This window comes from Phaeodactylum tricornutum, chromosome 7 (genome assembly GCF_000150955.2).
Source record: "Phaeodactylum tricornutum CCAP 1055/1 chromosome 7, whole genome shotgun sequence".
In the NCBI taxonomy this organism is placed as follows: Eukaryota; Bacillariophyta; class Bacillariophyceae; order Surirellales; family Neidiaceae; genus Phaeodactylum; species Phaeodactylum tricornutum.
This window is the reverse complement of record NC_011675.1, coordinates 184451-211048: the sequence shown is the minus strand read 5'-3', so window position 1 is coordinate 211048 and position 26598 is coordinate 184451. Positions and strand designations below refer to the sequence as shown.

At 50.0% G+C, this 26598-nt stretch overlaps 11 protein-coding genes across 11 annotated transcripts; 5 read left to right on the top strand and 6 right to left on the bottom strand.

Annotated features, from left to right (window-relative positions):
* Positions 1–483: 483 nt before the first annotated feature.
* PHATRDRAFT_54411 (predicted protein) lies at positions 484–2646 on the bottom strand. The gene is made up of 2 exons (XM_002179568.1): positions 677–2646; positions 484–639 (listed from the first exon to the last, which is right to left on the bottom strand). Exons 1-2 carry the CDS (start codon positions 2530–2532, stop codon positions 615–617), a joined length of 1881 nt encoding a protein of 626 aa, XP_002179604.1. The 5' UTR covers positions 2533–2646; the 3' UTR covers positions 484–614.
* Positions 2647–3425: 779 nt separating this feature from the next.
* HemF_3 (coproporphyrinogen oxidase) lies at positions 3426–4304 on the bottom strand (the record flags this gene model as incomplete). The annotated part of the gene is made up of 1 exon (XM_002179567.1): positions 3426–4304. One exon carries the CDS (start codon positions 4302–4304, stop codon positions 3426–3428), a length of 879 nt encoding a protein of 292 aa, XP_002179603.1.
* An 870-nt stretch (positions 4305–5174) lies between these two features.
* PHATRDRAFT_27039 (predicted protein) lies at positions 5175–7315 on the top strand. The gene is made up of 2 exons (XM_002179778.1): positions 5175–5288; positions 5401–7315. Exons 1-2 carry the CDS (start codon positions 5219–5221, stop codon positions 7233–7235), a joined length of 1905 nt encoding a protein of 634 aa, XP_002179814.1. The 5' UTR covers positions 5175–5218; the 3' UTR covers positions 7236–7315.
* Positions 7316–7558: 243 nt separating this feature from the next.
* PHATRDRAFT_35165 (predicted protein) lies at positions 7559–8750 on the top strand (the record flags this gene model as incomplete). Its single annotated transcript, XM_002179777.1, has 3 exons — positions 7559–7806; positions 7836–8515; positions 8599–8750. The coding sequence occupies 3 exons, from the start codon at positions 7559–7561 to the stop codon at positions 8748–8750; spliced, it is 1080 nt and encodes a 359-aa protein (XP_002179813.1).
* Positions 8751–9854: 1104 nt separating this feature from the next.
* PGAM_7 (phosphoglycerate mutase) lies at positions 9855–10928 on the bottom strand (the record flags this gene model as incomplete). The annotated part of the gene is made up of 1 exon (XM_002179566.1): positions 9855–10928. The coding sequence occupies one exon, from the start codon at positions 10926–10928 to the stop codon at positions 9855–9857; it is 1074 nt and encodes a 357-aa protein (XP_002179602.1).
* A 271-nt stretch (positions 10929–11199) lies between these two features.
* PHATRDRAFT_45453 (predicted protein) lies at positions 11200–12770 on the bottom strand. Its single transcript, XM_002179565.1, has one exon. It carries the CDS (start codon positions 12650–12652, stop codon positions 11276–11278), a length of 1377 nt encoding a protein of 458 aa, XP_002179601.1. The 5' UTR covers positions 12653–12770; the 3' UTR covers positions 11200–11275.
* A 1472-nt stretch (positions 12771–14242) lies between these two features.
* On the bottom strand, positions 14243–16323 carry Fru5_1 (frustulin 5; the record flags this gene model as incomplete). Its single annotated transcript, XM_002179564.1, has 5 exons — positions 14252–14431; positions 14524–14583; positions 14677–14952; positions 15037–15834; positions 15949–16197. Coding segments are annotated over 5 exons (1563 nt in total), but the record flags the coding sequence as incomplete, so codon positions are not given.
* Positions 16324–17479: 1156 nt separating this feature from the next.
* Positions 17480–19875, top strand: FRE4 (ferric reductase). The gene has a single exon (XM_002179776.1). It carries the CDS (start codon positions 17560–17562, stop codon positions 19798–19800), a length of 2241 nt encoding a protein of 746 aa, XP_002179812.1. The 5' UTR covers positions 17480–17559; the 3' UTR covers positions 19801–19875.
* A 165-nt stretch (positions 19876–20040) lies between these two features.
* Positions 20041–21069, top strand: PHATRDRAFT_45451 (formamidase; the record flags this gene model as incomplete). Its single annotated transcript, XM_002179775.1, has 1 exon — positions 20041–21069. The coding sequence occupies one exon, from the start codon at positions 20041–20043 to the stop codon at positions 21067–21069; it is 1029 nt and encodes a 342-aa protein (XP_002179811.1).
* Positions 21070–21803: 734 nt separating this feature from the next.
* On the bottom strand, positions 21804–23033 carry PHATRDRAFT_45450 (predicted protein). Its single transcript, XM_002179563.1, has one exon. The coding sequence runs from the start codon at positions 22962–22964 to the stop codon at positions 21897–21899; it is 1068 nt and encodes a 355-aa protein (XP_002179599.1). The 5' UTR covers positions 22965–23033; the 3' UTR covers positions 21804–21896.
* A 1173-nt stretch (positions 23034–24206) lies between these two features.
* Positions 24207–24698, top strand: HSP20A (heat shock protein Hsp20; the record flags this gene model as incomplete). The annotated part of the gene is made up of 1 exon (XM_002179774.1): positions 24207–24698. One exon carries the CDS (start codon positions 24207–24209, stop codon positions 24696–24698), a length of 492 nt encoding a protein of 163 aa, XP_002179810.1.
* Between the last annotated feature and the right edge of the window lie 1900 nt (positions 24699–26598).

Here is a 26598-nt window from a genome sequence, read left to right as displayed (position 1 = left end):
CAACAACGGGTGTACTAAGGTATTCCAAACCCCTGTGGAAGTTTCCAAAACGGATTCTGAAGCCAGCCTCTGGAAGAGTGTGCTTTATTGGGCTAGATGCGCAAGAGCTTTTGCTGTGTGCGGAGATATTGCGGTTCTAGCTCGAGGGGACTGATTTGATAGAGCCATACTGACCTGGATATGGGGAAGTAAGGTTGAGGACAAATGACCTTAGAGGACATCTCAGGATGAGATGCTAGGGTCATCACATTAGTCTAGTCTTAGGTTTATTCTAAAGCACTTTGCAAGCTGTACTACTAGTCCTCTTGTGTGCTTTGTTAGACTTTGCCATGGCCATGCATTAGATGGTTTCCGCCGCAGCGGAATCATCGGTCAAGCAACAGGACAACAATGAATGGAATCATAGTCCGAATATTGTAGTGCCAATGCTGTACAATCAATTTACATTGCATCATCCAGGTTTCCAAAAATACATTTGTCTAAATTCTAGGAGGGCTGCTCCTGAGCTTGGGCAGCCGCTGCCCTTATTGACGCAATACTGGTCACCCCGGAAGATTCCTCTACACTGCCTTTAGGCAATGCTTTCCAATCTGACTGTGAATAATGAGAGTCCATTATACCATCGTCGCCACGGTTTGATACCATTGACATTGAGCTCATAGCAATCTCTTCAGTCGAAGGTGTACCATGCGAGACAACGACCTGCCGTCCGTTCTCTTTCGGTTTATGAAGCATTTTTGGAACAAAGATAAGTCCGATTATCGCCAGAGTAATCACAAAGACCAACAGAATTCGAAGTAGGTAGTACACGGGAGGATTGTCGACTGTCAGAAGCAACACTGGCAAGCCAACAAGACTCACTTGCATCATTCCCGCTACCACTAAAGCAATGTACTTCGACTCACTAAATTCGCTCTGAATACTCCGGGCCTTGTAAGCTTGAATGTTCGCAAACAAGAGAGCTCCCAGGTTGACAGCAACCAGCGCTGACACAAACGGTACAGAGCGCTGGCCTTCCCTAGTCATGCAGGTCCCATAGCTTGATATGACGCGGTTCCAAGGATCAGTTCCGAGATCGTCTCGTCGTACGTATTCCAACGGCGCAACAACCGTCCAGCAAATCAGTATGATCAAATTGGCTACCATCAGAAGACAGAACGGTAAAATGACGTCCCGCACCGTCACAACTTGCTTGTTGAACCTCTGAGCTGACTCCACCACCCGATTGATTCGCCACAGCTTGCTAAAGAGCGCCGAGAAAACGGTGGAAAAGCCTATAGAGAGCAACCAAGGGGTGGCGATACAAGCTGCCGAACAGGCACCAACACTGTAATTCTCGTTGTCGAAGCCAATTGGAATTATCGAGGAACTCATAATTAGTGCACCAACAGCAACCACAATGAGAAAAATGGGCTGAGAAGCCCGAACTATGTATGTCTTCCGTTTCATCAACACCCATGCCATGACGACAATCGAAAGCGAAGCAAGGATGCAGAATAAGACGTAGCCGAGGATGCGATAATTTCCAACAAAGTTCTGGTCGACAGTCAGTGTGGGTAGAATCAATGGTATTCGCAGCAGCAAAGACAAATTGGTCCCGAAAACCAGGTCTGAGCTATTTCTGTGCGCAGAAGGTTTTCCACCCGATTCCCGACGTAGATTTAAGAGGGTGTCGATGCACACCTCCCCAGATTGGTACGGTAGTTGTCCTACTAAACCATCAGCGAAGCCGCGTTCCAATAGGGATATTTGGTTCGATCCAGCGTCGGCTATAACGTGCGTGAGGTCTCGGTGACTATCAACGTATTTTATCCAAAGGTCTTCGTACTGCATAACAGTTCCGTAGAGCGGAATGATTGCTCCAAGGTCCGGATTTGCCACCTTCAAATCCCTCATATTCTGAAGTGTTAGCGTTATGTTGCCCGCTTCTTCGTACAAAATGGAGTCGGGAGGTTCTGTCCAGGTAGAGCCTAATAGTGCGGATCGTATACCGCGAACTCGCAGCTCCAAATTTGGCGTTTGGATGGAAACCAGTGCGAACATCCCACCGGTGGGTTGGAGTTGCAACAAAACCTTTCCGAGCTGCTCACCAAACGCGACGTTATCGGTTCCAACGTATGCTTGACGATCCGAGTTAGCCGCATCGCTGTCAAAACAAATAACCGACATTCCCGAGTCAAGCGCTCTTCGAATTGGCTCCTTCACGGACTCCTCGTTTACAACCGAAATGGCAAGTCCGTCGAGCGCCTCAGGGTCGCCGGCGAGCCTTTGATCTATCATTCGGTCAATCCATTCTACTTGGGCGGCACCCGTCGGCTCTTCCTGCTCTGGCCCAATCCATACGCATACTACGTTTCCGTAAACATCCGCTCGAGCTTCACAACCTGTCCGGACGGGGTCGAAGAAAGGATTATCTAGGCTCTTCGGCAGAATGCCGAATCGAAAAGTCTCATTAACAGCGCTGACGCATGGTTGTGAAGGCGCAAAGAAGACCAGACAAAGAAGCACGACCAATGCTTCTAGAGTGTTCATGGTAGCGTGTCGCAAGTTATATTGTCGCGTTGCGAGGGGGGGGGGGGGGGGTTAAAAGCATACGCTAATGGTACAGGAATACGAACGGGTAGTGTTCGTGGAGGAAGGACCTTGCTTAAAAGTAATGTAAATTCATGGTAACTGTCAGTCTCCCAGTGTACGAGTGGAGGGCGACCAAAAAAAGCGCGTTTTACTGTTAATATAAAACAATTTTTTCCCTACCTAGCAGGAGCGCAGCCCCTTTGGAAAAGTGAATAGATTTTACCACGACTGACAATATTACTTAGAGATATTTTAACATATTTTGCATACAATTTCGATCTCAGAGTCAAACATTATGGTGTTCCCAGAATTGCAATTCTTGTGATATAGCTCTAATTGGCGAAAGCAAATAAGATTTTGGTCAAAATACCCAACAATGACCGGGAAGGACTTAACATGACAAATGAGAGCCTCAGGATCAGGCTAACTCTTTGGCACCCATGGTATGATTTTTGGTTGGAAACTTCCGACCTAACTATTCTGGTTTCCTAGTGTTGCCGTATTCAGTTGATGATTTTTAACCTATAAGTGTGAAGAAGGGGTGTGCTCCTATTTATGGTGGAAACATACATACTTCATCGAAGATGAAAATCTTATGAAATTTGCGCGGCTAAGCATCTAACTCTTTTGAAAATAGGATTATCAAAGGCCTTATATACAATCAAAAGGGCACTAGTAGAATGGATGAGCGTTTAAGTATGTTATGACACTGGTTAGAGCCAAATTCATGTGGAAAGAAGCGTATGGATGAGGAAGCTTGGGTCCCTCCCTATAAGATCTCACTTGCTCATTCTTGCAATACAACGGGCTTTCAGATATATAAAATGTAGAGGAAAATGCTTTGTTCTACTCTACACCCATGTTTTGGGCTTCTTCAGTACTTTCAACAAGTCATCTTCTGCCGACCCCGACTCGATTCGATGATTGTACTCGTATGCGATTCGTGGAGGCGCCGAAACCATGACACCCTCGACACGCGGATTTGTGTTAGCGAGACCAAATTTGACGCCACGGTCGTACAGTAGGTTAAATTCTAGGTAACGGCCGCGCCGTAGTAGTTGCCATTCCTTTTGCTCCGTTGTATACGACGCTCCCGAACGTCGCTCTACAATGGGCAACCAGGAAGGCATCCAAGCATCGGCCACACCCTCTACAAATGCTTGCGAGGCACGAGTTGCCGTCATGTCGTCGAAAAAGATACCCCCCGTGCCGCGGTGTTCGTTACGTGCGGGTAAATAAAAGTACTCGTCACAAGCTGCTTTCATGTTGGTGTACGAGTAGCCGGGAATGCCATCCGTGTGCGCTTCACACAAGTCCTTGTAAATTTGGTGAAAGTCTCGGATGTCGGCGTCGAACAAATAGTAGGGCGTCAAATCGGCGCCTCCGCCAAACCACGCCATACTTGTCGGGTCGTTGCCGTCATCCGTCGATGAGGAGGATCGCACTTGAAAGACACGAATATCAGAACGAAAGGTAGGTACCATGGGACTGGCCGTGTGCAACACCATACTGAGCGCCGCAGCACTGTAAACGTCACCGGCTTGGATATTCATACCGTTTTCGGGTTGTCGGGAGCGTATCGTGGCGGCGCGTTCGGGCGTCAAGATACCCTGTTCAATCAAAGTCAGTGAACAGGCGCCCTTTTCTATGACGGAACCTCCTTGAAGTACTCGCGTCAAACCGCCACTGGAAAGCTTGCCGGCTTGTGCGTCCTCGTTCGTTTCATCCATCATACCCCAAGCATCTCGCGTAAAGTGGGCACCCGAGGACTGCTCTATCGCTTCCAACTGTACGATGATACGGTTTTGCTTTTCCTTTAAAAACTCCACAAAGTCGGTAAAAATTTCGTTGCTGGACAAGGATGTTTCCGAGGAAACGGCTGTTGATGATGAGGAGGCCGAAAGACACTGTCGGCCTGGGGCGTTCGACGACGCCCCATTGGTTGGAATCCAGGCAGCCGCGGTGGCTAATATTGAGAGCATGTAAAAGAACCTTGGATCTATTCTCGTCATGACGACGGTGGGAGATCGACCTACGTAGATAGGAGGTATCTGTCGCAGTGTCACATTTAGTGGAGTGCTTTCGTCACACGATTGTGGCTTGTTCTCGTTGCTTCCCTGGGAGATCGGTGGCGTCTCGTATATTGTAATGTCAAACGTTGTTGGTGTCACACATTCGTACCTACTTTTGGCAACGCGTGCGCGCATCTAATCGGTCTCCTCCCGCAAGTTGTTCGTTCACATGGCGCGTCAACTCGTTTCCAGCGCGAAAGCTAGGAAAACCTCCTGACTGCGGATCCAATAGTGTTAGAGTTTCCCTGTTACTGGTAACACGTGGAAGTGCGTTGCGGAGGACAACCCAACGCATACTCACGACGTCAATGTCTGTTGTCGTCCGAATTGGGCGATGGCTCCGAAACGTTTGGCCGGCGAGTTGTCGCTACATAGTACGTGAGGGACAGGAACATACATCATACAGGGCCAAGTTCCAGTGTTACAGTTCCAGTTAGTAGGAACGAGGAAAAGGCATTCCGGTCCCGAGCACGAGCGACGGTGGGCAGTGCGTAACATCCGTTCTCCCCCGCCATAATCCATCCTGAATCGAATAAGTGTCCTACTTGAGCGAGACCTGCTACTGTGGCAAGATGTTACAGTACGACGATAACGGATTTTATTTCTTCGCGCTGAGTACGCTCAGCTTTTACTTGGTACCTTGTACGTTCGAATGGGTACATCGGTTGGTCGCGGTCGATGTCCGCCATTCGTCACTCACGTAGGTCACCCGTTCCTTGTCTTTTCTCTCTCTCTCTTTCTCGCTCTCCCACAGCCTGGTATTCCATTCTACAAAAAGTGTTCAACGCCTTTTGGGTCAACGATGAAAAGATTGGTGCCGTCGCGCGGACTTCCGCCGAACAGAAAAAGGCCGATCAGCTCAAAAAGTCGCAAAAGGGCATGAGCGTCCTGCATTCCCAAGGCTTCCTCATCAACGTCGGTATTACCCTCGCGCTCAGTATGCTCTTCGTGTGGCTCTTGTTTATGGTATCGCAGGACGGCGAAGTCAACTCGTTCGATCCCTTCTCCATTCTCGAAATTGATCACGGCTCGGACTCGAAATCGATCAAAAAGGCGTACCGCAACCTCTCGCTCAAATACCATCCCGATAAGAATCCCGGTAACCGCGCGGCGGAAGCCAAATTCATGATGGTCAGTAAGGCCTACGAAACATTGACGGACGAAACGGCCAAGGAAAATTACGAAAAGTACGGCAACCCGGACGGCAAACAGAGTTTGGAAGTGTCCATTGGATTGCCGTCGTTCTTGCTCGACACCAACAACCGTAATCTAGTCCTTATGGTGTACCTTGTCATCATGGTGGGGGTCATTCCCTTTTGCGTTTGGACCTACTACAGTGATTCCTCCAAGTACGGAGAAAAGGATGTCATGTACGATACCTATTCGTGGTTCCATCACACTCTCAACGAACACACGGTCGTCCGAGCCCTCCCGGAAGTCCTCGCGGGTTCCGCCGAATTCCGCAAACGCAACATTCCCCGTGACGCGGACGATAAAAAGGCCGTTTCCGCCGCCGTGACCAACGTCAAATCGCTCATGCCTAAACCCAAGTACAATCATCCCGTCTGCGTCAAGGGCAACGTACTCATGCATTCCCATCTTTTGCGCCAAGACGTCGCCAAAGTGCACGAAGAAGATTTAAAGTACATGCTGCGCTACTCCACTGCACTGATTGATGCCATGATTTCCGTCTGTAAGCATCAAGACTCAATTCAGACGGCGGCTAATTGTATTGAATTCGGACAGTACGTGACCCAGGCCATGTGGACCAAGGATTCGCCGTTGTTGCAGCTACCGCACTTTACGCCGGCAGAAGTAGCACACGTGGATAAAGGCAAGGTCAAGATTGGAACGGTCCAAGAATATCGCGCGCAGGCGGAAGACCAGCGCAAAGGCATGGCCACATTTTCCGACTTGCAGAAGAAGGATATCGCCAACTATCTCCACATTTTCCCGGATATCACGGTTGAATCCAAAGTTTTTGTGGACGACGACGAAGATGACAACGTGTACGAAGGGGATTTGGTAACCATTATGGTTACAATAACTCGGAACAATCTGGCAGACGGTGAAAAGGCGGGTCTCGTGCACGCACCCCGATTTCCCTTTCCCAAGAAGGAAGCTTGGTGGATTATTTTGGGGCAACTTAAGGAGGGCAAGATCATTTCGATTGATAAGGTTGGTAATTCCAACAAGAAGGTGCAACACGCCATCAAGTTCTTGGCACCGCCGCAGGGTACGTACGAATTCGATCTACTTATCAAATCGAACGGATACGTGGGTGTCGACCAAAAATTGAAAGTAGACATGACCACATTGGACAACTCGGCCTTACCGGAATACAAGGTGCATCCGGATGATGCCGAGCTGGACGATGAGCCGACACTGTTCGAGGAGATGCTGAACGCCCACATTGAGCAGGATTCGGATGATGATGATTCGGACGAGGAAGATTCCGATGACGAAGATCAGCCACAAACAGAAGCCGCCAAGAAAAAGGAGCAATTGCGAAAGGCACGGCAAGCTGACAAAGATGACGACGACGATGATTCGGATGACGAAGCGGAAGAGGTGTACGCCGATAAGTAGACTCCTCCGGCGTTACACTTCCTATTTCGGCCCGATACATTTCTAACTATTAAGAACTTATAGGTTGGATTTACATATACAGAACGAAACTAACTGTAAATGGCGGAGCTCAACTAGCTAGCTTGCGCTGGAAGAAGATGCCACGCCACTAGTATGTTCCGCTCCGCTGTTGGTTGACATAGCCGTCATTCCCGTGAACGAATTTACTGTTGGGCGAGTGCCACGGGTGCTCTTCGTACCTGTAAATGTTACTCGTATTGGACGTGAAAAGCGAATCGTCATTTACAGTTAGAGGAAGAACATTGATCCCTGTATGATCACGAATGGAAGACATCCGGGTTATACCATTGCCCTTTCCAAACTACGATCGTGTTCCAGAGTACGATCCAAAAAGTCCATCCGTCGTAGATTTATGCGTGACTTTGATACCGAATCAAACGTTTCCGCGACCTATCGGAACTCGCGCCAGTCGCGACAACATCGTTTCCCACACTGGTGACGATATTCACTTGGATGGACCTCTTTCGGTCGCTGTGGCTGACCAAAACCCCGTCCCCGAATCGTCAATACCGTCATGACGGAGTCGTCGACGCCATCCAGTAGGCGAGACGAAAGTCCAGGTCCTGGATGGTTCACCGCGTACTCCGTTCCAGCGACGCGGCCTGAGGAATCCGAGCTGCCCCTACGAGTTCCGCGGCTCCGTCGCGTGCGTCCGCGTTCCGCAATGAACCACGGCGGGTCGAGCGATACCCTCGCCGATCCGTCGATCCAACTCGGAGCGCCACCGCGGTACTACATGTTCCAGGACTTTTTCCGAGACGGGCGTGACGCGGTCGAAGATGCGCCCGATGATGGCGAGGATGGGTACGGCCAAGAACCTCTACCCAAGCGACTCCGCTGGATACACACTCCCACACAATGTACCGTGGAAAAGGACCAAGACAGTGCGAGCGACCTTACCGCGTCTTCTTCTTTTAATGAAGCCTCCGAGGATGACTTCAGCGAAGACGGAATATCCAACGTCCATGCAACGAAGACGAGTTCCGGAACTAGCAATCAAGAGTATACAGTGTCATTCTTTTCGTTTGGGGACACACCGCTCGCTCACACCCAGGCGCTTCGTAACGGCAACAAGTCTCCTCCACCGCTGCTACTACCGTCACCAACCAGTACAGCACAATCGAGCGTTCCCAATCAAAAAGGGGGCATTGCTCCCAAGAAGCGATTCATGGATCGGTACAGGCAAGCTTCGTGGTCTACCCCCTACGCCGAACAGCACGGTACGGACGTCAGGAGGTATTTATAGATTCACCAGATTTCTCGGCTTTTGTGTTTGATGACAGGAATTGATTGTTCCTGCTAGAAATTCGGAGCAACCGGAGGGCCTTCGAGGCGTGTCCCGCGAAGTCGGCACCGTGTTGGATCGTCGGGCGGCGACCACGTTGGTGGAGGTGTCACTACAAGTGGGAAATGGAAAATGGGGAGGATACCGGTTTGGTGGATGCTCCGGGTTAGTCCCGGATCAATTGGTAGACGGACCACGTGTTTCGCAAATAGATAGCACTGTGTTGTTAACGGTAAACATATTGATGAATATATGCATGCATGCTATTTTGGAGAGTGTCCTACCTGAGACAACTTTGCAAGTGAGCACCTGTCAGAATCAGTTCTTGTAGAACCAATCCGTGTGCTGCAGTTGGAGTCGTATCATGGTTGTTTTGAGATGGATATATGACAGCAGTTGAGTCCGGTAAAGAATGTCAAGCGATAGGTCACTAACGTGAAAAAGAGGATCCAACTGGTTTCTAAATACGCAGAAAGTATTGCTTCAGATGTAAAGACAATGTAGAAGAAGAGTTGTGCTCAAGGGTTGTTCCGCACTACACAATCCATTTCACCAAGAAAATTGGCCGAGGACAATAACTTCTTCTTACCCAATTGCACCCTATAATATGGTGCTAAAACTATCTTTACGTGACATCATAGTTAGCGTGTGCTTCCATTCTATACGTCTACTTGCTTTGCTCACAGAGTTATTGAACGGCAGCACTCGCGAGGCTTCTTCACAGTGCTGGGCGCTCCTATACGATAGCATGTTATATGATAAAGCTACGCCGGACATACAACCCCAGGTAGATTGAACATGCCCACTACTACTGCAATAATTCATGCCAACCTCGACTCCGATGTCAAAACCTCCTCAAATTTCGAAACCGTGGATGCATCTCACATCTTTTCGACAGTGAAAACATTCTCTTGCAAACGGACCCATTTCGTGTTGCACTCCGGGTCGTTCCTAGCCTTCTTGCTTGTGCTTTACAAATATCATCATGTCGAAAACCAGTGCCTGAACCAGTCAATATTTTACATGTGTAAGGTACCAAGAGCAGTGCAGCTTGTCTAGATTCACAGATTGGCGTACGTCTTTGCTTTTGATACTTGAAAATGCCTGTTCCATTCGTGATGTAGGTGGAAGGTAAGAAGAGCGATACAAGCTCAGTCATTGCTTCGTACGAATCTTGTACTTCTCTACGATTATCTACGACAGCCATGCAAATGTCTTGTTGAAAACAAGTAATGTTACAACGAGCTCAAAACACGGTTTGTGCATGAACTGTATTACCCGAGAACACTGGCATTGGGCTCCTCCACGGCCGTCCCAGCGTCGCGAGCAACCGGCGGGTCTTCGAGCCATGTCCCGCTGAGTGGATACCGCGTTGAATTTGACGGAGGTATTACTACGCGGAGGTCGCCAAGGACTGGGAAGGATGCCGGCACGGAGGTCGATGCTCCGGGGTAGTCCCGGATCAATTGGTAGACGAGTGGAGTGGTGTTCGGAATTTTCAACGCGCCAATGGACGTTGGCGTGACCGTGTGGGGATCCAAAAGACACAGTAGCGCCTTGACGGAGTTGGCGTGCCCCACCAGCAGTACCGTTTCTCCACGCGCCAAACGCGGTGCTATGCCGTATTTCCACAACGGTACGATGCGTTGGAGGACGTCAAAAAAGGCTTCCGAGCGGGGCATGACGGCACGCGACGAATCCCAGACAGAATTGCCCTTTTCTATCACGCGACTACGATTGTGCCGATGATGTATGTAAGTTGCCATTTGGCAATGGGCTTGATGCTTCCACGACGAAAACGTGTCCGGATCCATGGGTGGCGGAGGAATTTTGTACGAATAACGCCAAAGGTCTAGCTGGGCCTTGCCGAACAGCTGTTCGGCTTGGAGTTTCGATTGTCCCGTCAACGCTCCGTAGTGGCGCTCGTTCAATCTCCAAGAAGATATTACGGGAATGTCGGTTGTCAAATCGTCGTAGCCTTCACTCCGACGCCCTTGATCATTCAGTTCCTCTAGCATAAGTCGCAACGTGGTTTGGGACCGCTGGAGGAGACTCACGTAGGCACAATCGATCGAGTACCCGTGCAACTTCCGAGCGGCTTGTACCGCTTGTCGTTGACCGTTTTCCGAAAGACCGACGTTGGTCCAGCCCGTGAAGCGTTCCAACTGATTCGACCCCTTGTTCCAGACGGATTGGCCATGTCGGACGACAATGAGTCGACCCGGCAAAGCATCCAAATGACTGGAACGGTGTTGGTCGTCGATGGAATTGGAGGAGCTGTATTGGAACGGTCGCCGAGTGCCTTTTGCAGAAAGTTGTGGATGTAGACGCCGACACGGTACCCTCATGGTCGGCGACAGAAAAAAGTGCCGAGAACGGAATCGGTGCTTCGTCCAAGAGCCTGAAATTCCGATGGTTTTCAGTACCGATGGGACATGGAAACATCAACAACGACTCGGGCCGTTCTATCGAACAATTGACAGAGTTCTATTGTCGCAAAACACATTGTTCCGAATCGCTCTCGCCAGCAGGGAGATTGTGTGGACTACCACCGGAAAAGCAGTACTCCTCTACTAGCTAGTACAGGAAGAGGACTCGACTACACTAGGGCAACGCATGAGAGTATAAAAACAGCAAGCTAGAGGGGTGTTTCCCATTTCATTTGCCAAAACACGAAAACGCGATGGTACGTATTTTACAGTACGAGCAAGGGTGCGAGCGCGAGGGTGTGCGACCAACCCAGGGCGTCAAAAATGCGGACGCAGGCCCATCCCGACATTACGGGGACGACGAAGTTGTCGTCCAAGTGAAAGGGTGGTACCCGTACGCCGAGGACCTTTTTCGGTAGAACGAGGGCGGGAGTGGGGACGGCCAAATCGGCCAAGGCGCCAGCCAGACCCAGGGCCACGGACGCCGCCAACACGGCCGTGTTGGATACGGGGACGGCGCCGAATTTAGCTAGTTTCAAAACTCGGTAATTGAAGGGTACGCAGCAGGCGGCGCCGCCGAGAAATCCCAGTATACCCTTGTTACGACCGAATCCACCCAGACCGTTTTCAATCCGACTCCAGTAGACGTGTCGGGTTTGCCTTCCAAAGTAGGACGCGGTAGGATCGGCAATGGCCAGTTGGCAAATTCCGAGCGTAGCGGCGGTGGGAGGGAAGAGGTAGGCCGTGAGGGTGACACCGGTAAAGAAATAAAAGGAACCGGTGAATTTCCCTTCCATTTCGTGTTTGCGGAGTGACTTTCCGAGCACGAAATGTAGGACGTCGTTCATCCAGCCAAACTCGTTGCGATAACGGAGCAGTTCCATAAGTAACGTGGCACTGGATAAAGCAGCCATGCCGGGGACAAACTTGGACCGGGGAATGACGTGATTAAGCGTGGCGAACAAGAGACCAAAGGACGCGTGCATAAATTTACGCCGCTTGTTGGTGTGGTTGCGATTCTTGAGTGTTTTGGCAATCCGTTTGTGATCGTTCTTGTTGGATCGTGGAATGAGTTTCCACAAGCCGCGCCGAGGCAATTGTTCGTATTCGGTTGTCACCTTCTTGGGACCAACGGCTGCCGACGTGCTCGCTTTCGTACCAGGCGGTGTCGTTTCGGCGGCACTCTGACTGTTGTTAGTCACCACACTGCTGTTGAAGGCGCCTCCCGTGACGGATCGTGCCGTCGACGTGGTCTCTTCCGAGGATTTTATTGAGGATGACGACGCTGTTGTCGATTCCTCCGGCAGTAACGGTGCCGATGGTGACAGTGTTGCGGCTTCCGGATCGAGAGTATCCACGCCATCGTCGACGCTAACGATCGTCTTGGTCGATCCACCCCGAGACAGCGACGCGGAACTACCGCCGTTGCTGCTACTGCTGCTACTGCCCGGTAACGGCGCCGGAAAGGACGTCGATGCTGCCGACAGGGAGCGAGAGAAGGACGACGACGACGCGTCCTTGAAGTAGACCAACGGTGTGGCGTGCCCCCACGGTACGCGCGCACAACTCGGTTCCGGAATCGTCAACACCAACAGTAAGTAACCGTACCACAATGGTCGACGTCCCATGCTACGGGTCGTCATGAATGCCCAAATGAGGAAACCAAGGAGATACCCAAGAGTGGTTACTGGTTTGTTTTGTGAAAGAGTCGAAAAAAAGATGTTTGTGTACACAAGGGGGTCACGGGAATGAGTGTTCAAGTGTATATGTGTGTTTTATTGTGTACACGCGTGAACGCGCTTGATCGACGCCGGACTCGAAGGATGGGGTGAGTGAGAGTGAGTGAACCGGACCAGGCACTCTCTACTAAGAGGCTTTCGCGTGCGGAACACGAACGAACGGAAATTTACAGTTCGTGCCCTCCAGCGGTTCGCAGCGTTGACACCTACCCTCGCCCGCCACGCGTGGGAATCCTACGTAGGAAAGTTACCATTACCTACCTATCTATATAGGTAGCTAGCTAGCTGTACGTAGAGGTAGACCTCCAGCTCTAGGTAGTTTTGAATGTCGACTGTCGTTCCGTACCAAATATATAACCAACGGTCCGATTCCGACGAGCAGCGACGCGTGCGACGACTCCAGACGGAGAACCCGGACATCTTCCAAGTTCCGGGTCTGTCTTAGATCTCCCGCCGTACCAATGGCTGAGACAGACAGACCATGGAGAAACCATCAAAACAATCCCACTCTCTCTTATAGAGATCAAGCCAAAATTCATCATTCCCCTGCCGGATGGGCATTCGATACTAACATACGATACGACACGAGACGAATCGAGAGGGCACAGCAACATGACGGATCCGGAAAGCACCGAATCAAAGGGAAACCACGATAACGGTATCCCGAATCCGGTTTCTACCACGGCCTTGCCCACGCAGACGACGACGAGCGACACGAACTTCAAGTGGCAGTTGCCGACGGGCATTGAAGAGCACATTGAAACGGGTGCGTAGTCGACAGAAGCCTACGTGTCGATTGTTGTTGGTGTTATGTTGTACCGTAGCCCTAGAATCGAATCAAAGGAACGGACAGACTGATTTGACTAACAATATCTTCCCCGCATTCGTTTCTCAGGTTTGATCCACACCGCCATGGGTTTGGCAATCGGCGGTGTAGCCGGAATGATCCTTTTTCGATCCGGTGGTGGCTGGAGAGCGGCGTCACTGGCAGCGGGAGCCGGGGTAGCCCTAGGTTCCACCTACGAACGCGTCCGGTACGTTCCCCCACCGCAACAGCCACAATAATGTCGTAGACAATCAGTGTCTACGCACCACTGCGGCACCCGTATCTCTATGCCTATACCTACATACTCCAATAAAGTTCTAGTTCCCTTTGCCTCTACAACGTTGCCACTTACGAATATCTTACGTATTGGCCTCCGCTTCGGCCATTTTCTTGCGCAAATGAGGAGGAATGTAGCGTTTGGGTGCAGCCCCACCCGTATCCGTCCCGTTTAGGGACGACTCTAGAGACAGATTGGTCGCTGACGTCGTGACGGACGACACCGTGGCTACGGTGACGTCGTCGTGGTAGTGGTCAGGTGGACGCTCGACTTTCGGGATGTTCCGTTTCGATGGAACCGCCTTGGAAGGAGCTGCGGTCGAAGTTTCCTCAATTTTCTTTTGGGACACGCTCGCGTCTCCCCGCAGCTTGTTGCTTGTAGAGGATTCCTGATCAATGCCCATGGCAGCGCGCATGTCCATTTTGAACGACTGAATGTCTCCCCGGTGAATCGCTATCGTTTTGTTGTCGCATATCCAAATCTCCTTGGCCACCTGACCAATCAAACGCATATCGTGCGACACCAATACCAAACCACCCTGGAATTCATTCACTGCCTTAGCCAACGCGTCAATGCTTTCCTGTAAAATGTCGAGAACGATAGACCGACCGTGAGTGTTGCTGGAATGCGTTTGGAATCGCCTTTGCCCAATTCCAAGCTCCCACAGCGTACCATATCCAAGTGGTTCGTCGGCTCATCGAGCAGCAAAATGTGCGGAACGTCGCGACCAAGCTGAGCCAAATAAATAAGTAAAGGTGAGAGATATGCGTCATCCCGAATTCGTCGAACTGCTCGGCGTCCCGCTCATGCCGTATCCGATCCTACCTTGGCAAAGACGACGCGAGACTTTTGTCCGTCGGACAGTTCCCTCATTTTCTGCACCTGCATCGGCCCCGACACTCCAAAACGACCCAAATATTTGCGCTGTTCTTCCCGCGGGTCGTTGGGATACTTGCTCTCGAAAAACTCGAGCGGCGTCATGTCTAAATCCAAAACGTCCACAAAATGCTGCGTAAATCGACCGAGCTTCAAATGTCCGTGGGGTCGAATGTCACCCATGGATGGCTGCAATTCGCTGGACATGAGTTTCATTAGCGTAGTCTGTGAAAGGAAGAAGCACAATCGTATTAGTAGGCGTAATATATCAGCGAGCGATGCTCAGGACCAGCTTCCACCCAGACGCACTTTTCCAGCTCCGTTCGGACCGACTAAGGCCACTCGAGAATCCAAATCCACACCAAAATTAACGTTGGTGTAGAGCTTTTCACAATTTGGATAACCGAAAGAAACGTTGTGAAAGGCCAAAACAGGTGGTGGTAAATGTCCCGGATCAGTGAATTTGAAATTAAGCGGTTTCTCTTCTTCTGGTTTGTCGGTCAAACCCCCACGGATCATCTTTTGCAAAACTTTTTCTTTCGACTGCGCCTGTTTAGCGTTTTTGGACGTTCCGTGGCCAAATCGCGCAATGTACTCTTTCATGGACTTCATCTGTTCCTGTTCCCATTTGAACTGTTTGAGCTGATTCTCTTCCTTTTCCGACTTCGTTTTGATGAACTGGTCGTAGTTGCCATCGTAGTATTGCAATCGCTTTCTATTCGTAAAGTGAATCATGTGCGAACAAACGTTGTTGAGAAAATCTTGCGAATGTGAAACCAGCAACAGAATACGGTTCCATTTCGAAAGATAATCCTCCAACCAAATAACAGCCTCCATATCCAAGTGATTCGTGGGCTCGTCGAGTAGCAGGCATACCGGTTGAATGAACAAGGCCCGCGCTAAGGAAACACGCATACGCCATCCTCCGGAAAAGTCCTTGGTCAACTTGGACTGCATTTCGTGTGTAAAGCCCAAGCCCTTTAGAATAGAACGCGCACGGACCTCCGCAGTACTCGCGTCCAGCGCGTCCAAACGCTCATATACCGCATTCAGCACTTCCATGACATCTTCTTGTTGCTCTTCCGGAGTCTTATCGTCCTCGCTATCCTCTCTACTCACACCGTTGTTACCGCTGTCGTTCACACTGGCGTCAGCCAGTGCCGCGAGCAAGTGATTGAGTTCGTCGGCCTGTTGTTCGAGCCGCAATCGTTCTTCGTCAACTGCCATGACCGCGTCGAGTGCCGTCATAGTATCAGATGGCTCCACTTCTTCAGACAAAAAGAAGATATCAATACCGCGCGGAATCGGAATGGCTCGGGCTCCCAGCGCTCGCAAAAGCGTTGACTTGCCACATCCGTTGCGTCCTACCAAACCGTAGCGATTGCCGTGATTAAGAACAATCTCGGTTTCATCCAGCAGCACGGCTCCCATGTGTTGAAGGGTGAAGTTTTGAACATTAATATCTCGGGACCGAGCGTCGACGCCTTTGCGCGAGGCTGAAAAGGTACAAATGGTACCGGCGGAGGCGAGAGCGTCCGCCTGTACGTGATCGATGCCGTCATCATCCGTCGAGATACCGCCAGCGCTAGCCTGCATAGTTTCTTTGGCTTGTTGAACTAGTTCTGTGGCGGACCGCTTATCTTGGTCGTCGTCATCCTCATCGTCATCTTCTCCTTTGGATTTCTGTTTGGCCTGCTTTTTGGCTTCTCGTGCGGCCTTGGCACGAGCTTTCTTTTCGTCTTTGGACAGCTTTTTTTCGAAAAGTTCCTGCTCGCCACCACCCATGGCCGTAGAATCGAGAATGCTTTCACCCGTCAGAATTTCCTGAGCCGTATCATCGGCCTGATTCCGCAAGTCGCGTTCGAACGCCTCACGCTCTTGCTTGGCCTTTTTCTCCTGCCATTTGCTGGGCATTTTGTACGACAGACTCAACAGTTTCTAATCTCTTTGAGTACTAGCCAGTCGTACTGCTATAAATACCTGACTACGGCAGTGGAATTGAAATAGGCTGCTGCCGATGCAAGCCGAATGTTCCGGGAAAACGATCGGCCATAAGATTTCTTGCCTACTCTTCCGTCGATGAAAGGAAACACGCGGCCATGCCGGTCGAACTCATCCAAGCAAAACTCAACTTTCGCTTCGTCTGAATAGCCCTAGTAACCCTACCCTCAATAAAAATTCGATAGCTTACAACTCTCTAGCTACTCTTGCTACTCAAGCTAGCTTACTGTTAATGTAAGATCTTGGTCTCGTTGCCACGTCCCTTTTCCGGATCACGTCATAGGACAGACGCAGGCGCCAGATGACTGTCCTCGTCGGGTTCATTAAGTTTAACATCATTTCATTGTAAATTGTTATACTGAAAAACACCCTATAAAGCATTCAGGAGGGCTGGTCATAAATACGAAGCCATCAATCCTGATAGGTAATTCGGAACTATAGAAACATAATAAGTTTCTTGCTGCTGACGGGGGATTCTCCACATGATAGAAATATCGGTTCGATCCTAAGAAGAGAAAAACAATCTTGAAGTTGTAGATATAGATTTTGTCAAAAAAAACTATAATAATTAACCAAAGTCTTTGATATTTCCAGAGAGTCTTCTTGACATTTCGAAAAAGCGATCTACAAAACAGCATACAATCTTCTAAAAAAATTAGACCGCGTGTGCGTAGTTCCGTTTTTGTAGACACTTGACTACCGCAACCAACCCAAGTGGGGAGCGCTGACCCCCATCGCATAAAAGAATTGGCCTGCAGAAGCGAAGCTTTTTTTTGATCCGCCCTCTGAAACTCATCTAAAATACCGGAAGTCGCTTTTTGTCTATCCACCATGGTAACGGTAAAAGCTTCCTCACGCCCTACGACATCATCTCCAGCAGATCATCATCATGTGTCTCGATGGGCCAAGTCCGAAGCCTTTTTCTTCAACCAAGGTGCCAATCTCGCCTTTCTCGGTCTCATGCTCGCGCTCAATATACTCATGCTGGTGTGGGGTACGTACGAGTTCACCGGTACGCGGTTCGTCACGGACAGTGACATATTGCGTGTCACTCTGCCCATCGCTCGAGCCGGTGGAAGAGTGGTAACCTGGAATGCTGCCCTCATATTCCTGAGCGGATCCAAGTACCTCTGGACCTGGCTTCGGCAGTCGCCGTTGCATTTGGGCTTTCCCATCGACAACGTCATGCCCTATTATCACAAAATGATCGCTTGGACGATCATCTTTATGGGATGTGTCGTGCACACCATTCCCCAGGTCATCAACTACGCCACCAAAGAGCTACGCATCGAGGGCGGTCCGATTTGGTTGTGGGGGGACGGTCTGGCGACCAAGCAGCTCTTGGTGACGGGAATTTTCCTCTTTTGGATCTTTGCTGGGTTCTTCATGACGACCTTGGAGCGCGTCCGGCGCACGACATGGGGCTTTCGACTATTCTGGGTGGCGCACATGATTAGCATTACCTGCGTATTGCCATTGCTGATCATCCACGGAACGATCCGCGGTAAGCCCATATTGATGTATACGGCATCTTTGCCCATTGCCATTTACATTGTGGATAGCTTTATGCGCCGTATGATGTACAAGACGGTGCAGGCGGGGGTAGTGCGATTCCAAGCGTTCGGTGGCGAAGGGCAAGGTGGTGGCGAAAAGGTCGTTGAGCTGATTCTTCGCAGCAGTGCGTACAAGTATCGTCCGGGTCAGTATGCCGAGATCCAAATTCCCGAGTTGTCGCGATATGAATGGCATCCGTTTACCATTGCAAGCGCCCCAAACAGTGATAATACTGTTTCCTTTTGCATCAAAGCTCTGGGCCGATGGACTAATGGACTGTTCGACCTCGCGGATACATTTCAGGGCGGCGACGTGGAAGAACCGAAAGCGCCGTTGAGCATGACTGTGAATCTCCGCGGTCCATTTGGAGCACCGGCTCAGAACTATCTGAACTACAGACACTTGGTAGTGATTGGATCAGGAATCGGTGTGACCCCGCTTTTATCGGTATGGGCCTACTTGGTGAGGGCGACCAAGGGTCTGGTCAAAAAAGTTCCACCTCCCTCGACTTCTGAGTTTACGGCCCCCAGCTCTTCCTTTATATCCGAGGATATGGACTTGCCCTTTGATGAAGTTGCTGAAGACAGGTTACTGGCATGTGTTGACGTGAATGCGGTTGATGTGATTGAGATGGATCGTCCATTCAAGACACTGCGTGGTAAACTTGCATACTACGCCAGTACTCTTGAAACGATGACAGTCAACATCTGTCTTTTCTTGTTCTCACTTTTCGTGGAGGTCACTGTGTTTAGTGTCTGGCTGTTTGGGTTCGGCAAAGAAGCAGCCTTGATTCAAATCATAGCCTCAACGATCGCGTTAATTATCTTTGGGAGCAAGGTCGCTTTGTCGCTTGTGGTCTATGGCGGTCGATATGTCCGCTCACTTGTCTTCGCTCTGGAAATGGGGATCGTGCTGCTGGACGGGGCTGCGTTGGCCACGGCGGTCTCTACTCGCCACTCTCCAAGTAAGCCTGAAGCCATTTCTTACTTTGTGTTCTACGGTGCATTTATTGCGCTACATTCGGTTCGAATCTTCCATATTTTCTATGCGACGGCGCGTCCACCACATACGGAAGAACCTACTCGGGGCGTGGATGCGATTCACTCTGTAACAGGAATCTGGGTCGCCAAGAAGTACGAGGATATGTCCTTTGCAGCACCGAGTCTTGTCCGCACGCTTCCGGGACTGTCCAAAGTATTCTCGTTGCGTCTCTTTGCGACGCGCGACAAAGAAGAGGATCTGGTGCACCGCAATCCTCTCGCCGATCATGGACCTGATCACATTTTGACTGCCGGGAGACCCGATTGGGATGCTCTGTTGGCCGAAGCTCTCGAAAAGGCCCACACGTCGCATCCAGAGGGTGACGCGGTGGGAGTCTTCTTTTGCGGGGCTCCCGCCATTGCCCGAACGCTGCAGCGAACTGCTCATAAAGTTACGGCCCAGCATCACTACACGGTGCGCCGTGCCACCGGAACAGCTTGTCGTTGTCGAGTGCTGGTCCACAAGGAGAATTTTTGAACGCTGTCGGCACTTAAGGCTGTCGATAATTTGGATATAATGTATTTTAAAAAAGTTCCATGAACCGTTTGCGGGACATGCTCTCCACCATCGTTTGTATATTGCGTATAGATAGTAAAAACAGGATGACGTGTCATTTGACGGACATACGGGAAATGAAACGAAAACACGGGATGTATTTTTTTAATCTTCACAATTTTATGAGAAGATTTTGTTCACCTATACCATCATTGTATCAATATGAGCGGCTGTGGATTAGGAGGATTGAACAAGAGCGCCAGTGGCGTTGTTCTGGGAATGGTACAGCTTCAACTTCCCGTCATCGTCACTCCAGGAGATCTCGCCGAGCAAACGACAAGAATCTGCGAGATAGTCGGCAAAGCGCGTCGAAATATGAGGACGATGGATCTCGTCGTCTTTCCAGAATATTCGCTACAAGGATTGTCCATGGATACCAGGGCGAAGTTCATGTGTCATATGGAAGGGCCAGAGGTTGCCGCCTTTAAAGAGGCATGCAAGAAACATTTTATTTGGGGATGTTTTTCCATCATGGAAAAAAACCCAGACGGCAACCCGTACAATACTGGCATTATCATTGACGATAAAGGTGAGGTCAAGCTATACTATCGTAAACTGCACCCTTGGGTACCAATAGAGCCATGGGAACCAGGTAACATCGGAATTCCCGTATGCGATGGACCAAATGGTTGCAAGCTGGCTTTGATTATTTGCCATGACGGAATGTTTCCCGAGATGGCACGCGAGTGCGCCTACAAGGGAGCCGAAATCATGATCCGTACCGCTGGGTATACGGCACCAATCAAGCATTCTTGGTGCGTAACCAATCAAGCCAATGCCTTTTGTAATCTCATGGTAACAGCCTCAGTTTGCATGTGCGGAAGTGACGGGAGTTTCGATTCCATGGGCCAGGGCATGATTTGCAATTTCGACGGTGTTCCACTCGTGGAGGGCAGCGGGCGTGCTGATGAAATCATTACGGCCGAGGTGCGGCCGGACTTGGTGCGTGAGGCTCGGGTCGGATGGGGTGTGGAGAACAATCCCTACCAATTTGGTCACCGTGGCTACGTTGCGGTCAAGGGTGGTGCTCGTGACTGTCCATATACGTATATGAAGGATATGGTACACGGATCTTATGCCTTGCCTTGGGAGTCCGAGATTGTGCACAAGGATGGTAGCTTATACGGATTCCCTTTCCCAGAAAGAGAATACAAAGGCGAGGAGGTGTCACCAGATGTACGCAAGTTGTAAAAAATGGATACCAAGGTGCACTAAAACGTCTATCCATGCTTTTCCACTGATGGGGTTTGTATGGTTGATGCCCAATGGTGATAGGTGCGAAAAGGAGAGTCATTTGGCCAAGCACAAAGTACAGCAATCTTTATCAAACTGGACTGACCACATTGCACTGGTTATATTGATTGTTAGCGGTAGTGCAGTCGCTGATCGGGATTCCGTCTCTTCAAAAGCGAACGAGCAACAGCCTTGAATCGCATGAATAAATCCGATACCGCTTTTCCAGACACGTCTACGCCTCGTAATGCTGTAAGCCATGCCGTTCATCTTTACTAATCTCGGTTAATTTTTCCATACACTTTCACTCTAGTATCCTCCGTTGGGCAATCAATTGTTGCTTTCGGACTAGCTTTCTTTCGGATGCCGTACCCATTCATACGTGATGTGTGCTATGCTGGAAACTTTGGATCGAAAAGGCCAAAGCAAGAACGGGGTAATTCACATATTGGAAGTGACGTGATCGCCAACGCTTTCGAAGTTCTTTGAAACAGTTAGCAATCGCCCACGCCTTTCTTTAGAGGCCTCGTCGAGGAGAACGACTGTGCACCCTGGTTTGAGGGGCAAGGCCACGCCCCAGAGTTGCAAAAGTGGCGTGTCTATACACCGCAACAACTTTATCAAACACAGGGGTATTTTTCTGTGATGTTACGTGTCTCTACAACCTGGAGGGCCGGGACTAGATTCCTTTTGGTGCAGTCCAGAGCCGATTTTATTTTACTCGAGCAATGCTCCAATCTATAAAGTAATAATGATACAGAGCTCTTAGCGTTGTTGCCTCTTACTCAATCAAACTGCACCCGGCGCTTCTCCGGCGCGTCAGCAAAAACATCGAGCATTGTATACGGCAATTTCGTTGGGGGTGCACTGGTACGACTGTTTCCATCAGCCGGAGACGCTCGGGCGGCGTTTTCTAGCAACACATCTAAATCGGCACGCAGGACACGTTTTGGAATCGGTCCAATCAATGCCGTCTCCACGTCGCCGTTGGCGGAAACGAGGGCCAAGTGTGGGATGGCGTCCACGCCAAAGGCATCAATGAAAGACCACGCCTCGCGCTTGTCAGCATTGACCATGACGAAGTTTACCTTGTCCCCGTACTCTTGTTCAATTTGCAGCAGAGTTGGGGCAATGAGCTTGCAATTTTCACACCATGGTGCCCAGAAGTCCACCACTGTGGGCTTGCCGTTTTTGCCAATCACGGAAAGCGGTGGAGATTCGGCTTGCATGGACATTAACAGTTGTACAGGTTCAATCGGGTGGAAGAACTGCCAGGCGAAATTGGCGAGAGCGAGAGCAATAGATCCCACGGCTACGTTAAGATTTCGACGTCGCAGCGATGCCGCCAGATCCTCATCGGAAGGTGTCGCTTTCGATGCTGTCGTGGAATCATCTCTGTTCGTTGAATCAGCATTCATTGTCAAACCGACTGGGGGATCGGCGTCTTTGTCGAGGTATTTTGGGCGGACAACTTGCCCAAACTGAACACTGTCGCCAAACTGCGATGAAGGAGGAGTCTTTGACGGATCATTCAGTTTCACACTTCCGTTTGTTATAAAAAGGGCTTCGTTGCTGTCGTCGTTCTGAACGGAACTCTGATGCTGGTCTCCAGGAGCTGTGTCGGCGGATGATGAAGACGAAGTGGGCCTGGGATTGCCGCTGGTACTCTGGAGCCGTAATATTGCGGCACACGAAAGACGTCGGCACTCGGTAGGATGAGCAGTGGCAGCAAAAGAATCGGTAGAATGAGATATCAGCGTGATAAAATGAAGTATTGTTAGTAGAAGCCCAGCGTTGGATGGCTGGAAGAACCGCCAGGCTCGAAACTGGAAACGGCCGTCAGTGAGTGTCATGGTGTTGATTCTAGAGGGAGTATGCACTGTCTGCTCCAATGGACCAGAGCTGTAACTATCCGAGTGAGCTCACAGCCAGGTACATTTATATAAGCTACCCCTTGCGTTGTCCTTTTTCGGAGACGAAAGACTTGCGTAACAAAGCCTGTATTTGTACGTTGTTCTTTTCGTTCCGATCTCGGCTTCTGCTGACGGCCCAAATGAATGCTGGTATGATTGTCTCGCAACTCCAGAAGGTCGGGAGGTAGGAGAGTTTTTAATTGGCCTGTAATATCTTCTAAGTGTCCACATGCGTAGTTTTGGGTCCCAGAGTGACGTAGGTCACTCACGCCACGAGGTGGGAGTCGTGTAGTTAGGTTGCCTTTGGTGGCAAAGTCGTCACCGTCGCGGTTCCAAACGACGCTAAATCTGTTCCTTGTTCTGCGAGCAGATCTCACCCGTCCCTCGCTGGCGAGAAGTTCTGACGTGTTCTCACGAACGCAAGTCTCGAACGTGACTGAAAAACGCAATCGTGAGACAACGAATGTCACACCATCCGCTACAAGTTCCAAAGTTTCAAACAAGATTTGTGTTATTCAAAGTATACTACGCGGTAGTTCAGGTCAGCTAAGAGTAACGTGGGTTCTCTTTGTCACACAGTTAGCCAAAATTTGGAACTGCTGTGCTCCCGGGCAATTGGTCCCTTCGACTGTGAATCAAACTTGCGAAGCGTGAGGATTCGCATCCATTTCGGAAGCTTGTTCCGCAGAGAATCTACTCTAGAGAATAGGGTGAGCCATCATTGATGGTATCAGATCATGCTTTTGCGGTTGAATCGTTTCGATACTCCAAGATCCCACTGCAGACGAGCTGGGATTGGGGTGGGCCTCGGCTGCTTGCGCTCAGTTGCCATAAAATTCCTCTCCATCCTTGACTTTTGTTTCAGTCAGCAAAAGTGGCCTTGGCTGGGTCACGGACGATATCTTCCTTGACATCTTGTGTCGCACCATTATTCTATGCGTAATTCCTGGTTCCATTCTAAAGACCAAAAACACTTAAAGATTACGAATCTAAAGAGGAATGTATGCGTTCCACCTGTCACCGAATTTCGAAGAACACAAAAGTTTCAGTCCCACACCAAAAAGTGTTCGCATCTCATTTTTTCTCCATTTCAGATCCCTTCAACTATTCTCACAATTTACAAACCCCAGAGATTATTCACATTTACCTTGCAAAATACAGCCACTTCCAAAAGCTTTAACAATGGCGCTCAACCGATACAACCACAATCCCTTCTTCGGACATGGTGTTGACGAGTTCTTCGCTCCCTCGCCGTTCTTTTCGCGAGACCCGATCTTTGACTTGATGCCGGTTCTCACAAACTTGGAGCGCAACGAGGACATGTCTCTTCTCCGAACCTCTCCCGGCTACGAGATCAGCGAGAACGAAGGAAAGTATCAGATCCACGTGGACGTTCCTGGCGTCAAAGCCGCCGACATGAATGTCGAACTTGAGAACGAGGGCAAGGTTCTTCGCATATCCGGAGGACGAAAGGTCGAGAAAAAAGGCGAAGTTTCGGAGACGCGTTTCGATAAACGCTTTACGATCGGTGACAACATTGATATGGAGAAAATGACGGCTAACCTTGTGGACGGAGTGTTAACTTTGACGGCGCCCAAAAAGGCGAAAGAGGAGAAACCTCTCAAAAAGATTGCGATCACCGAGGGACCCCAGGAAGAAGAAAAGAAAGCCTAGGCATTCCTGCTCAGTTGATTGATAGTTCGCACGTAGGTTTATGTATGCTTAAGTACCCCTAAATTCACAAAAATAATTCTGATTGTATTTACTTGTGATTGCGTCGTTTCTTCGACCCTACAAGACCATTCTGCTTTCCTTTGCTTCGCTTTTTTTCGGTTCTTTCCATAGAGCGCTTATCGGACTTCATGCGCTTATCCACGACCTTGACACCCTTTGCACCCTTGGCGCCTCGGCCTTTTTTGGCAACAACGTATGACTTGCCCGGGCGTTTCGCATCCTGACCCCGAAGAGCCTTGCTGATTGCTTTTAATTTCATTGCCTCTGACATGTCCGAATTGTTTGCCAGTGCCTCTGCCTGCTTTTTGGCGGCCGCGAGCTTGGTTTTGGCTCGTTTCTGCTTTCTTGCGCGGGCCTCTGCAACCTTCGCAATCGGCTTTGCAGATAGAGCAAGCATCTTTTCTTTCATTTTGGCTATGAGTGCAGGCGGGATTGGAAGTTGCGGTCGGTAGTGCTTGTTCTCGTCGTCCACAAACCATTCAGGTAAATCATTGGGATCGTTCCACGCATAGCGATTGTAAGAAGCATCCACAAGGGCTTTCTCTTTACTGCGACGAAGCATCATTGTACCCAGGGCAAGAGTCTGGGCATAGTCATCGCTGTCGTACTCTTCGTGATCGCTATCATATTTCCGATCGTCTACAACTTCCAAAGGCCGCTTGCCTATCATTCTTGATTCTGCTTCGGAAACGATATCGAATCCCGTCCCGTGGTTGTCATCCCTAGATGCATTACCCATCCCGGCCTTAATCAGCTCCCGTGCTTCCAATACAGTCTTTCTTTGGGAATCTGTCATATTCTTTAAACTATCGTCGGCTTCGTCTACAGACTCTTCATCGGCAGGGGCAATCTGAAACTCCCCCTCAAGATCGCCAGATTTTTTGGCACGCTTTGCTTTCTTTCTTTCGTCACGAGCCATTTGCTTCAGTCGTTTTTCGTGCCGCTTTTCCTTGTCCGTCTTCGGCATCATCGCCACTACATCTTCGGCGCTAAGATTAAAACTTTTCGTGCCATTGCTCCGGTTTCCTTTCGAGTCTTCGGGCTCTGAATCCGAACTTCCCGCTTCGTCCTCAACATCCAAAGATTTGTTGGACTGCGTCAACTGCGCCGTTTTCCCAATCGTCTGAAACAAGGGGTTGCTAAACCACCTCGCACTCTTTACCGACGACGGTTCGTCGGAAAATCTGTGAATAAGCGGGTTGGCATCATCGATGCCGGCCTTTTGCTTTTTGCTGCGTTGCATCTGCGCATGCTCTTCCGGGGTCATAGGATCTGCCTCGAAACCGTCGTCCTCTTCATCCTCAGAATCTTGATCTGGACCGTCGCTGTCATCATCGCCTTGTAGCATTTTGGCATATGTTTTTGCGTCACCTTTCATGTAAGCCGTGGAAGTCTGTGCCATTTCTTGGTCTTCGGCGGCTTCTTCTGCTACCTTTAATCGCTGGAGCTTTTTGGAACGTTTTGCCATTTTGGTACCACTTTTGGCTAAGCCATCCTTAGTGTTTTGCAGGTAAGAATCGTACGCCGCATTGAGTTCTTTCTCTCTACGACTTAGCCGGTCGTCGTCTTCGCTGTTCGTATCGTCCTCTTGATCCTCTCCGACTACAATATCGTCATCTGAGTCTCCAAAGAGTTGTTCGTCTGTAAATTGATCAAGATTAACTTCAGAGGCGGCCTGCAGATCTCCTTTGGTGCTGATTTGTGCCAACGAAAACAACTTATCATGGTCAGGCACATCTATCGCGTTCAGGTCCATACCCAAGGCCGAAGCTCGACGGCGCTTGGCAGCGAGAGCACGCTCCTTCTTCTTTCGGCGCTTCTTTTCTCGCTGTCGCCGTTC

What these genes read in the sequence shown, in the direction of transcription:
- PHATRDRAFT_45453 (XM_002179565.1), bottom strand. Translation starts at nt 12,652, where the DNA reads ATGACGACCCGTAGCATGGGACGTCGACCATTGTGGTACGGTTACTTA.
- PHATRDRAFT_54411 (XM_002179568.1), bottom strand. Translation starts at nt 2,532, where the DNA reads ATGAACACTCTAGAAGCATTGGTCGTGCTTCTTTGTCTGGTCTTCTTT. An exon ending in GTCTCGCATGGTACACCTTC is followed by an intron (nt 640 to 676) that starts GACTGAAGAGAT and finishes ATGTCAATGGTA; the next exon opens with TCAAACCGTGGCGACGATGG.
- PHATRDRAFT_27039 (XM_002179778.1), top strand. Translation starts at nt 5,219, where the DNA reads ATGTTACAGTACGACGATAACGGATTTTATTTCTTCGCGCTGAGTACG. An exon ending in CAGCTTTTACTTGGTACCTT is followed by an intron (nt 5,289 to 5,400) that starts GTACGTTCGAAT and finishes GCTCTCCCACAG; the next exon opens with CCTGGTATTCCATTCTACAA.
- PHATRDRAFT_45450 (XM_002179563.1), bottom strand. Translation starts at nt 22,964, where the DNA reads ATGACACTCACTGACGGCCGTTTCCAGTTTCGAGCCTGGCGGTTCTTC.
- FRE4 (XM_002179776.1), top strand. Translation starts at nt 17,560, where the DNA reads ATGGTAACGGTAAAAGCTTCCTCACGCCCTACGACATCATCTCCAGCA.